The 12,899-nt window shown below is 38.7% G+C and overlaps 1 protein-coding gene across 1 annotated transcript; it reads left to right on the top strand.

Moving 5' to 3' along the window:
- Nucleotides 1-234: 234 nt before the first annotated feature.
- LOC111986130 (protein WALLS ARE THIN 1) lies at nt 235-4,008 on the top strand. The gene is made up of 6 exons (XM_024017758.2): nt 235-574; nt 691-753; nt 840-956; nt 1,111-1,528; nt 2,772-2,923; nt 3,499-4,008. Exons 1-6 carry the CDS (start codon nt 354-356, stop codon nt 3,689-3,691), a joined length of 1,164 nt encoding a protein of 387 aa, XP_023873526.1. The 5' UTR covers nt 235-353; the 3' UTR covers nt 3,692-4,008.
- Nucleotides 4,009-12,899: the final 8,891 nt, after the last annotated feature.

Genomic DNA, 12,899 nt, shown 5'->3' on the forward strand with positions numbered 1-12,899 from the left:
CACTTTTTTCACAATTTTTAACCTAGTGCGATTGGGGGTTGTCTTGTCAGCCAAGGAGGGTGGAAATGGAATAGAGAAGAATGTGGGAGACAACCCAAAAACATTTGAAGGGCTATCAACAGTTGACATAACGTCTTTTTAGGGCCACTCTGTGGGCCACACCCTTCCATACACACTTACTAACTTGCATACCCTTTTCCTCTCTCACTTTTCCACTATATTTATAGCTCCTAATCTTTCCCTACCTCTTCATCACTTCAACACACAACTTCTTTCTTTACTTCCCAAGTCTATATTCTGTAACTCTTTTCATTTAATCTCTGTGTTTGTTTGTGTTTTTTTTGGGGGCCTCAATGGCTGATTCTAGTTCTGCTTCCCCAAATAGAATGTGGTGCTCTATACCCGAAAGACTCCAGCTGCATGGGGCTATGTTGGCCTTGCAGTTTGGCTATGCTGGGTTCCATGTGGTTTCGAGGGCCGCCCTTAACATGGGCATCAGCAAATTCGTGTTCCCAGTCTACCGAAATGTTATCGCTTTGCTTTTGCTCCTTCCATTTGCGTATTTTCTAGAGAAGTAACTAACTCATCACAAACCCATTTGCCTTATTCTCTTTGTTCTTTTTCTTTTTTTCAATTACTTCATGATCTATGTGTATAAATTATAACAAATTCTCCTAATTCTTTGACCAGGAAGGAGAGGCCTCCAATTTCTCTAAACTTTATCGTTCAATTCTTCCTCCTCGCACTTGTTGGGTACGTATGAACACTAATATATAAAATAAAAGACATTGTCAGTTTTTAAAGATAATTACTCATTGTTACACACTTTTGCATGACAGAATCACAGCAAACCAAGGATTCTACTTGCTGGGATTAGACAACACATCTCCAACTTTTGCATCAGCAATTCAAAACTCAGTCCCAGCCATTACCTTTCTCATGGCAGCTTTACTCAGGCAAGTTCACACACACACACACTCTCTCTCTCTCTAAAAAGTTAGAGACATTCACACATGCACGCGCACATGCATGCTTGATTCTTTATAATGATAAAAAAAAACACGTGAAATATTTTATACATATAACACATCTTTGTTTGCGTAAATGCAGGATTGAGAAAGTGAGGCTAGACCGAAAAGATGGTATCGCAAAAGTGGCTGGAACAATATTCTGTGTAGCCGGAGCCACAGTGATTACTCTATACAAAGGTCCAACCATTTACAGCCCAAAGCCACCAGTAGTACTACATAGCATAACACCTGCACCTTATGTATCAACACTAGGAGATGCAGCTGGAAAGAGCTGGACCCTGGGTTGCATCTACCTTATTGGCCATTGCTTGTCATGGTCCGGGTGGCTCGTGTTGCAAGCCCCAGTCCTTAAGAAGTACCCCGCTCGCTTGTCGGTTACCTCCTATACTTGTTTCTTCGGTCTCATACAGTTTGCGATTATTGCTCTGATTGCTGAGAGAAACCCACAGGCTTGGATTTTTCACTCTGGTGGAGAGCTCTTCACTATCCTCTATGCGGTCAGTGACTCCCTATAACTTAAGTTTACTCTTTTCCTTCTTATAACAAGTGGGGAGAGAGATGTAATCTCAACCCAAATTCTCCTACACCAGTAAACACTTAATTTCACAATATGTTAACGTGTGTGATTTTGAGTGGTGGATCCTTTCTAACTACTCTTAATTAGTGACCCATCACTTTAAGTCAAATCACTCACAATTTCACAAATAAAAAGTTAAAATTTGTGAAAATGGGTGTATAATAATGTTGAACAACTAAAGTCTCAAAGCGCGTCTTAACCTATCTCCTAAAAGTTAGAAGTGTACATGTTTGGGTTGTTTTTTTATTAAAAAAAGTGTTTATTTGGTTTTTCACTTTTTTCCTAGATACAACTATGTATATTTGGTAGCTAGAGACACCTAACTCAACATATTTCAATTAACTTTTTTTTAAGGTTTATGAGAAGTACAGTTTTATAAAACTTTATTTTTTATAAAAATATAACTAAACTTGTACTCAAATTATTTTGCAAGAAAAAAAGAAAAAAAGAAAAAAAACCAAAGGAAATAAGCTAATGCTCACTTCAAAGTTTCATTTAACTGAAGAAACATGCCCCTCTGTATCTTCTTGTGTTGCTTGCTGTTGTTTATTGTGGGAAAGTGATCAAGCTAGAATTGCCAGCCTAACTCAAACTATAGCCAAAACCAAGCCTATCTTTAAATTGATGACAAATTCCACTCTCACGCACTAGAGCGTGATGCATACCCTAAAGTAAGTTCGACATAAACTCTGCTTTGATCTATTACATGCTCAAAGTTCATCTACGAGAGCTGTATGTGAGAAAGTGGGTGTGTTCCATTTTCTTCTTCACATGAAAAGGGCTTGTCAAGAGTCAAGACCTAAGAGGAGGGGAGCCCCTACACTATGGGGTCGACTTCGTTAAAAGGTCTGTCAAGTCTTGTTCCTCTGAGTTAAAAGGGTGACATTTTTTTTTTGAGAATCCGAGTTAAAAGGGTGACTTTGTTCATGTGCGAAGCCAGTTTCAGATTGTGTTATGTCTTTTTTTATTAGGTAAACCGTTTTGTGTTATGTCACACCAAGTTTTATTGGACACATACTTGATAACTTTATTTGTTTATACATGTTCTAAACTTCGCTTTAGTTGTTGTATCGTACAAAAGTGGTTATGCAATAATGTTAGGGGTGGTGGGTATGGAAAATTAAATGATTAAAGAAAAGTTTGTGTGGAAATAATATTTGCAGGGAGTGGTAGCATCAGGCGTAGCCTTCGCTGTACAAATATGGTGCATTGACAGAGGAGGCCCCGTCTTCGTCGCTGTGTATCAACCTGTTCAGACTCTTGTTGTCGCTATCATGGCCTCCCTTGCTTTGGGTGAAGAATTCTACTTGGGAGGGTGGGTCCCCTCATCTTCCAACTTCATCTTTCTCTTTCTCTTTCATATTTACTTTCTTCTTTTCTGCCAAGGAATCTTATCAATCATGCATTATAAAAAATGAAGTCCCTAGCCCTAGGATTACATATTTTAAGAAAAATATATACACAGAGAGAGAGAGAGAGAGAGAGAGAGAGTTTAAAGATACAATTTTTAGATACTAAATTATGATTGGTAAATAATAAAATAGCGATAATAAAGAGCCAGTGAAAAATGGTATTGGACATATTGCCCTTTAATAAAAAATTATTGAGATATATAGTGTTTTTGAAGGATATTTGACTGCATATACTCGCATCTTTGGCAAATGGGAATCACCAAATTATTTTTTGCTGTGTTTGGTAGCATAATTGGATGCAATTGTAGGACTCAAATTTTTATTTTTTGGTACATGAGGTCTTCAATTCCATTCAAACATGAATGAATGTTATAAGGACAAGGTGAGGCCTAAAAAAAAAAACAAGAACATGCATTTGAGCAGAACATCAAGTTTCATAATTTTATACATCTTATGGAATATACTTGTTAATGTACAGGGTCATTGGGGCAGTATTGATCATTGTGGGATTGTACGGTGTCCTGTGGGGTAAAAATGAAGAAAAGAAGTTTGCACAGCAGGAAAAACCTTTGATTCAGTCCACACCAGAACATGGGAACAACAGGACAACAAGCCACATCAAGTCATCCCTTGCGCAGCCACTGCTCCCACCTTCGTCAGAAAATGTTTGACCATCATGTTCCTGACTTTTAACAACAGCTTTGCCTGGAGAGAGGCAAAAAAAGAAGAAAGAAGAAGAAGACAGTACTACTCTATATCTGAAAGTTTGTGTGTGTATGGATTTTTTTTTTTTTTTCCTTTTCTTTTTTGAATGGTTTTCTTAGTAGGAGAGAGAGAGAGAGAAAAAAAAAAAGAGAGACTTCAGGGGGATGAATATGATGATCATTGTCACCCATGTAGGGCCACAGGGCCTGAAATTCCATATGCTTTATATGTTAATTTATGGTTTGATTTACTAAAAAAAGGGTATCCACATTATGAACCTAAATACCTAATGCAGATCATTATGGCATGGAAGTGAAAGGACCCACAAAGTTCCCCCAATTGTACGATCGTCACTTTTTTGTTGCTAAAGTTGGCCACGCATGCCGATTTTTATTTGCCATCATAACCATACTCATTTGGTATTATATCGGTCGGAAAGGAATCATCCAAAATTTCTCAAACTGCAGATTTTGTTTTTATCATGGTGATAGTAATGAGATGTTTGCAAAATATGGAGCACATCATTAACTGAGGCACCACTAGGCACTAAGAGACCACTAAAGTCCAAATTCAGGTCAGTGTCCGATCTCATAATTCGATCTGGAAGGGGGATGCAAGAATTAACATGCAAAAATTTAGATATGAAGCAAGCCAACCTGCATAAGACCATCAACTATATGCGTGTCTATATATATATATATATGACCATTGTCTTAACTCTCAGAGCATCTGATTTAAACCACTATGCTCACCTTGAAGCATTTATTTGTTAGATTGAATGCCACTATTGCAAGAATAAGTGCATTAGCATAACTCTCTTTCGCAATATTTTTTGCAACTTTTATTCTGTAATTTGATTGTATATACAGTGTCATATTATTTAGCTTTTAAATAACATAGCATTGATACAATACACGAATTACAATAAACATTAAGCAATCACTACCTTTTTCGCAAACTAGGAAATTCTCCTATGACAACATTGGTCAACCTATTCATAAACATATCCGTAAATACAACAAACTTTCGTTCTTTGATGGAAGAAGGTGTAAGTTGGAGTTCATTGATTGAATTTTTATTTGGAGGATTCCAAATGAAGAAAAAAATTGACTTATGTCTAATAAGTTGGCCGAAAGTGATACAATTGAATGGTGGGATGACATACATATGATGGAATACATTGAGATAAGCATGATATTCATCATTAGTAAAAAATAAAAAATATGTTGGTTGAACTGTTTATTATATAAATGTAAATTCTTATGAAAAATATTATATTGAAAATATCATTAGCTAACCACAAAATCAAAATTATTATTCAATAAATTATTTTAATCAATCCCAAGTTCAATGCATCAAGGGAGGGAAGAGATTAGGGAGTTGACAAATATGAAGCCAAGTTGTAAAGAAAATATTGAAGAGTCTGAAAAAGATAAGTCTTATAATCACAAGTTGAACAATTTTGTCCAAAAAAAATAATTTTCCAGAAAATTGTAGTGAAATCAAAGAGGAAATGATGGATGTTCTAGAGAAAAAAATATCATGGGCCAGCAGAAATTTTTGAGAAAATTGTCAACAATTTTGATGAAATCGGATCAACTTATGACAAATCTCAAGATCTTATTATTTTTAGTCAGAAGCAACACACCAAAGTTTATTGATTTTATTATGGCAGAAATATTTGATTGGATTGACAATTCCTACTTGGTAAATCTTGTAAATAGCCAAAAGACCAAGGGAAAAGCTCAAATTGCTTTGTTATTTCATTTAATGGATTGCAAGTATGGGGAAAAAACAAAAGAGTTTAGGTACTCAAAGTATTTATTCTCGTGGTATAGAAGATTTTAGATCTCGAATATTAACTCAAAAATAAGTCTTTTTTCAAGTGTAGGGGTTTGATGTAAGACAAAAATATATAGTTTTTTTTTGTGTTTTTATTAATTTTTTTAAATATTTTGTGTAATTTTTGGAATTTTCTAGATTAGAGATTTTTAAAAAAAAAAAAAATTGTTTTTAGGAGTATTTTGTTTAAAATAGAGTTGTTATATGGTAAGGTATTAATTATGATCGGTTTAGGATTTTTTTTTCTTGTGATATTTCATATTTTCTAACCTAATTTTGTGGTTAACATGAATTAGGGTTTTCTTGGATTTCCTAACGGTCCTAGGGTTTTTATATTATAAAATAGTGTTTATAGGCTTATAGCTCCTTGGGCATTCAGAATATTCAAATTTTGATCAATAAAATTTTAAGTGAGGATTTCTCCTTTTCTTTTATGGTGGATTTCAGGAATTGTCCTTATGAATTAAAAGAATCCCTTGTGAAGTCAAAGGTTATTTGCTTGAGATAAACTTGTTATATATGTTTCTTATAACTTTTGGCCTATGTCATCTTCAAATGGAGGGTAACTTTTTCATAGATACATTGCACAAATCACAACTTATTGGTAAACAATATTGCATAAAAAGGGTTGCAAGTTGATCTTGTATCTTTCAAGTCTTAATTCACCAAGGCCATTATCAACTAGTCAAGTGCAGTGAAAATAAAGCTCTATAAAGCTAGGTTATATTTCCTAAAAGTATCTGGAATTCTTGATCCATTCCACTTCCACTATATACATGCATGCTATGCGAGTGTCCCAATCTTTGCCCATTGACATCAGGATGCTGACAAAATGCTCTGTAAAAAACAGTCAAATAGAGATGAAGATCACATCCATCACCGAAGAGTGTAAATCATTGCTCCCCATAATTATCAGATGAGTACTTTCTTTAAAGCAATTTTTTTTAGCAGTAAAATTTTCTTTTTTGCCTATTTAAATGATGTGAATGGCATCATTTTATCACATTAGTAACTTTCCTCTTATCTCTTTTATTTTTTTTTTTCCCCTTTCGCTTTCAAATTCCCATGACTTCATTTACTTAATAATGATCGTTCAAAAAAAGATTTGTCCCTAATTAAATGACATGTCAACTATTAATCCTTAAAAAACATGTCGATAATCATGTATTGTCGGGAGTCTCTTGGAAGGCGAGCATTAATAGAGATTAATTTGGAGTTTTCAGGTTTGTCCCTATGTATTTAGTAAAAGAAATGATGTTTCAAATTCAACATAAAGTGCTGCATTTATGTAAACATTAATTGACAATGACACAATTTTTTCTTTATAAACTTATGTTTGTCGGTATATTCCATCCTTGTTACTTGTTAGCTTTATCGTAGCAAATATAATCTTGTCAATTTAATCTGTCAAGGTAGATGGGTGCATCAATCTCGGCTTTATGAGTTCATTTTCTTTCATTCTTCTTAATTTCGTTGGGGGTGAGGGGCACCTAGCTAGCTAGTAGCTACACGAAGAAGCAATCAGTCAAGGAAAAGATAGAACAAACACAGCCCGTACATTGGTTGTCTCAGTGGTGAAGGGGCGCTGCAGGACAACACTACAAAAAAAAGGGCCTTCTTAGGTCCAAAAAACGTGGCTATAGGCCGATTTGGCCTATGACAGTGCTTTTTTAGGCCGTATTTTCAAATGTGGCCCAAACCCATGACTATAGGCCAGAGGGGATTTATGGCTGCATTTTCCAAACGTGGCCTAAGAGGAGGGTCTATGGCCGCGTTCAAAATGTGGTATGACCCTGTTTTTAAAACGGGGCTTTTGTTGATGTATTGAAGCCCCGTTTTTGTAAAACGGGGCTTAAGTCCGTCTAGGGCTACGTTTTTACAAACGTGGCCAAATACCCCCACGTTTTGTAGTGCAAGTAGCTAAGCTAACCCAAATGTTCTAAGTTCAACCCCTAATCGGAGATTTATCCAACCACAACCAATGCATGGGTGTGTATGAGTGGCTCATGCATCTAGGATTTACGTGAAAATGGTGAATTCAAAAGGTCTTGCCTTAACAAGGTTTCATGTCATTAAAAAAAAGTAAACATAACTTCATATATATAATATTTAAAAACTGAAGTGTAGCATTTTTTGTTGCTACGCTTCTATTGAACTATATAAGTGTAGTTTTTTGGTCTACCTAGGTCTATTTCAGTCCACTACAGTCTGTTCGGTTTATCTAAGTCCATTCCAATCCACTACAATCCATTCCTGTCCATATCGGTCTCCTTTAATCTAATTTGGTCTATTTCAGTCTAGTGCAATCTATTTGGTCCACATCAATCCATTTAAACCTAACTTGGTTGACTTCTATCTATCTCTCTCTAGAAGAGAGTGCCTCTATAAATTATAAAATCTTAACTCTAAGATCAAATTTGAAAAGCTAAAATTTCATACTTTTAAAGTGCTTAACAAAAGGATGATATAAAGTAATTTACATTTTTTCCCTTTTATTCTGTATTTAATTTTTTCACCATAAGTTGAATACTTTGCTTTTGTTTATTTTTTAGAATTCCATTTGCAATAGGAAGTATAAGATATAAAAACTGATTTTTGGCATATGTTATGTCATACTTTAAAGCAACAGATTTTTTGTGCATGACCTGCTATCTAATTGTTAGTCTCTCGCTCTCAAAAGGCTAAATCCTTTGTTTTGTTCAATTATTCATGTTGATGAAGCGTAAGTTCGTCAGTAGAATGAATTTGTCAGTAGAATTGGTCAGATGAAGGCAATCCTCAGCCTGTATGATCGGACTCTCAAAGGTGGTCACCGGTATGGTGCCTGCCACAAAGCCTCCGATGCCAAAGTTAGTATAAGAAGCTCTCTAAGAAATGGACAATGTAATTGGAAAGAATTAAAGAGATCTCTTAGTATTTTTTTGTGTCTATGTACCTGGTCCTTGGCAATGCGGGAGACTTATATATGTTCTTATGGCCTCTAGCCGTTGGGGTAGTTGTGGAGGTCTTAATGCTCCTTTTGGTAACGTCTGGGGCCGTTTAATGTGCCTTCACTGTCCTTCAACGGATTGTACAGTTGTCCCTGTAACCGTTTTGGGTTTGATTGCTTGCATTGAATGGCCTGGATTTCTTTGTCAGTAAAGCATATAATTGACTCACCTAGCCAGAGCTTGGATTCGTCCGTATCGATGGGATCGTCCGTGTGTACATGGACTCGTCAGCCTTGTCAGTTGCCCCCCGATTTTGTGATCGTCATTTAAATGATGATTATAGAATGTGAAGAGTTTTTTACAGCTCACGAGTGTCGTTTGGGATTTCGATCCGCATTAAATGCAAAGCGGCGGCGTTTCGCAAATCGTGGCATACGTGGCACGCGCTGGTGGGTGGAGTTAATGCTTTGATTTGGTGGGACTCTTGGGCTTCCCGCTGGTTTTTTCAGTTTTCCAAAGCCTTAGTTTAAAACCTCTTCTTGTTCACATTTTTCAAAAATCCTTCAATCATTTGCTTTGATCATCCTCTCCGGCGACCTCTCTCTGCAACCTTTTTGCGAACTAGCAATTGGTGTGGTGGTGCTCCCTCTTCCGACCACTTCCTTGAGGTACGTTTTCTTTTTCCTTTTGAGTTTTGCTTTTCTTTCTTGCTTTGCTGCTATGTGTGGTTTCTGATTTACTCCTTTCTCTTTTCCTTTCTTTGTATGCTTGGTTTCTTTTGTGTTTTTAGCAAGTGTCATTTTCTTCTGCGTTTTTTGCGTTTTCATGGTCCGTAGTTCCGAAGTTAGGATAGACTGCCTCTCAATTTCCTTCCTATTTGCGCGATTAAGGGGGTCGTTGAGGAATTTCCCACATTTAGAAAATTTCATTTTTGAGGGTAATTGTCTGGGCGTTGCGTTGGGCGAGTTATTGCCTTTGCTTCGTCAATCGGTCGATTGGTTCGAGGGTCTAGTGAGAGAGGGAGAAACTATGTCTGAAGTTAGGTCTAGCGACCTTGAGACTGGATTATCGTCAAACGGTGACCCAGTGGAGGGGGGTTCAGTCGCCTCTTCCCCTCGAGAGGTTAGGGCTTTTCACGCCCTCGGGGAGGCGTGTGGTTTGGACGCGAATAGTTTAGGTAGGTTCAAGGACAGGTTTCAATTTTCAGAACGGGTGCGCGTTCGTCTACCTAGTGACGAGGATAGGGCCAGCCACTTTTTTCCGGGTGAGGTGTGTTTTTACGAGTCGGCCTTTATTTGTGGGCTTAGATTTCCCGTCCATCCGTTCCTGATGGAACTTTTGGATCATTTTGGCATTGCTTCTAGGCAGCTCATGCCCAATTCGTGGAGAATAGTGATCAACTGTATGGAGATATGGTTGGTCACTAACGGAGATATGATCAAGATAAGTGAACTCACTTATCTATATCGCTTGAAAGAGTCCAAGGAGTATGGATATTATGAGTTAGTTCCCTGGACGAGGGATACTAGGATTGTTAGGGGTTTACCTTCGTCCTTCAGGTACTGGAAATCCAAGTTTTTCTTTGTGTCGGGGGACGATTTTGAGACTCAATCCAGCAGGGATTGGGGTGATATACCAAGGTTGCATCGTCGGTGGGGGACCCCGGCTTTAGGTGCGTCAGTATCTCTATTCATCGCTTTTGGTTTTGAGTTTTCTGTTAATCTATGTTGCTAACCCTTATGCCCCTTGCTGTGTATAGTTAAGAGACGGCCTAAGCTCAAGAGCAGGCATAAAGAGCGCGTTGAGACCGCCATTGGATACGCCCAGACGATTGAGAGTTGGGACGACTTGGTAGACCCGCGTACCTTGGCTTTTTACCACCTTAGGCCAGATCTGTCTCCTTACGTTCTACGTTCCATTGGTATTGAAGGCAAGAAAAGTAAGTGCTAACCTCATTAAGCTTGGCTTTCCTTATGCCCATGTGGACTTTTTCCTAACCATTTCCTTCTTGCAGAAATGACGACCAAGTTTAAAAAGGACATGTACGCGAAGATGAGAGACAAGAAGGATGAGCCACTATCCAGCATTGGGAAGAAAGCGGTGCGTGTCAAGGGAATAGCTCCTACTGCCAATCCAAATGTTCCCGTCAATCCTATAGTCTCCATCACTGAGCAGACGAGGACGGCTTCTCCGGTTACTTCGATTGAGGAGATCCTTACTCCTGCTTCGAAGAAGCAGCGAACATCAGGAAAGGAGAAAGCTGATTCACACTCGTCAACAATATGGGATGACGAGAGATTGGCAGTAGACAGGGCCCACGAGGTGTTGACGGCGGACGATCTCAAGGTCTTCAAAGGTGTGCCTTTCAACGAGATCGCGTCTCGTCATGTTCAAAGACTTGTCCAGGTAGAGTGTTTTTCGCACTGTCAAACCAATTCTCCTTCTTTTTTTTTTTTTTTTTTAATTTTTTTTTTTTTTTTTTAACGACCTCAACTCCCTTTCTAGGCGTTGGGGGAAAGCATTCACATTACCTCTGAACATCTTACACAAGAGGCTAGGGTGGCGTCCTTGGCATCTAGGATGGAGACTTTGGAGAAGGAGAATTCAGAGCTGAAGAGGAACCTCGTTGAGTCCATGGACGCAGCCAACACCTTGAAGGAGAAGGTCAAAACTTTGAATGCCGACCTGAGGGCTGAGCATCAGCTGACTTTGGAGAAGGACGAACAGCTCTTGAATGCTAAAGAGAGTTTGAAGACCATTGCTGCGAGGTCCGTAGAGGCTTTCCAGACTACAGACGAGTATCAGACCGTCCTCTTCAGCTGGTATTTCAAAGGCTTTGAGCTCCTTAGAAGGTACCTCGTCAAGCATCCTTCCGGAGTGGACATGGAAAAACTGGACTTAGAAGAGGTGGACCAGGAGATGGCCGCTGACGAGATCGTACCATCTTCTGTCGTTCAGCCAGATGCTTCTATAGAGGTTCCTGCTAGTGGTGATACCAACGAGGATGCTCCTGGTGATGATGAAGCTACTCGGACCTGACACCTGAAAAAAATTTTCTTTCTTTCCTTCTTTTTGGGATGCCCTTCATGTTTTGGGCAGTTATGTAAATCTAATTTCTGAACAATTTTACTTTCCGTTTATTTTGGGAGCAGAAGAAAAGATTTTTAGCCCAGTGTTTATGGGTTTTTAGTTGTAAAGACAATGATGATTCAGTCTGTTCCAGGCTTTAATTTAATATAGCTTTCCTGCTTTTGAAGTAATTACCTGCTTTAATTTAATGACTTACATCTTTCGATAGGGACATTGTCCTCGTCAGTAACTTACATCCGTCAAGGCGGAATCTCGTTACTAAGCCATTTTTTTTTTCTTTATGGCTTACACCCTTGTTAGGGATGTTTCCTTCGTTAGTAACTTACATCCGTCAAGGCGGAATCTTGTTACTTAGCCATTTTTTGGCTTTTTGTGGCTTACACCCATGTTAGGGATGTTTCCTTCGTCAGTAACTTACATCCGTCAAGACGGAATCTTGTTACTTAGCCATTTTTTTGGCTTTTTGTGGCTTACACCCATGTTATGGATGTTTCCTTCGTCAGTAACTTACATCCGTCAAGGCGGAATGTTGTTACTTAGCCATTTTTTGGCTTTCGTTAGTTTCTCCAGGCCTGTTTACACACAAATATTGGTTGAATAATTCATTTATTGATCGTAAATGACGAACACGTCTTTCTATTACATCTACTGATGGTATTTTTTCAGGTGTTCAATGTTCCATGGTTTCGGGAGCCTTTGTCCGTCTAGAGTCTCCAGGTGGTAGCTGCCCTGTCTGGAATAGTGAACTACTTTGTATGGCCCTTCCCACGTGGGGCCGAGCTTTTCTTGAGTTGGGTCTTTGGTTGCCTGGGTTACTTTGCGCAGAACGAGGTCCCCTATGCTGAGTTTCCTAAGTTTCACCCTTCTGTTGTAGCAGTCTGTCATTTTCCTCTGGTATTTCGTCATCTTGCTAAAGGCTTTGTCTCGCACTTCGTCAAGGCAGTCTAGGTCAACTCGCAGTAGGTCGTCATTTTCTTCTTCATTGAACGCTTCTCTCCTGGTGCTGGTTATTCCTACTTCAACAGGGATCACTGCTTCGGTACCGTAGGTGAGTCTGAAGGGGGTTTTTCCTGTTGGGGTTCTAGCCGTGGTTCTGTAGGCCCACAGGACGTTGGGCAGTTCTTCTGGCCAGGCACCCTTCGCATCATCCAGCTTGGTCTTTATGATCTTGAGCAACATGCGGTTCGTCACTTCCGTCTGTCCATTCGCTTGTGGGTGGCCTGGTGATGAAAATTGGTTCTTGATGCCTAGGCCTGAGCAGAAGTCTCTGAAACCTTGGCAGTCGAACTGTCGTCCGTTGTCTAATATGATC

Source organism: Quercus suber, unplaced genomic scaffold (assembly GCF_002906115.3).
Source record: "Quercus suber isolate HL8 unplaced genomic scaffold, Cork oak 2.0 scaffold_608, whole genome shotgun sequence".
NCBI lineage: Eukaryota > Viridiplantae > Streptophyta > Magnoliopsida > Fagales > Fagaceae > Quercus > Quercus suber.

What these genes read in the sequence shown, in the direction of transcription:
- LOC111986130 (XM_024017758.2), top strand. Translation starts at nt 354, where the DNA reads ATGGCTGATTCTAGTTCTGCTTCCCCAAATAGAATGTGGTGCTCTATA. An exon ending in TTCCTCCTCGCACTTGTTGG is followed by an intron (nt 754 to 839) that starts GTACGTATGAAC and finishes TTTGCATGACAG; the next exon opens with AATCACAGCAAACCAAGGAT. An exon ending in CTCATGGCAGCTTTACTCAG is followed by an intron (nt 957 to 1,110) that starts GCAAGTTCACAC and finishes GCGTAAATGCAG; the next exon opens with GATTGAGAAAGTGAGGCTAG.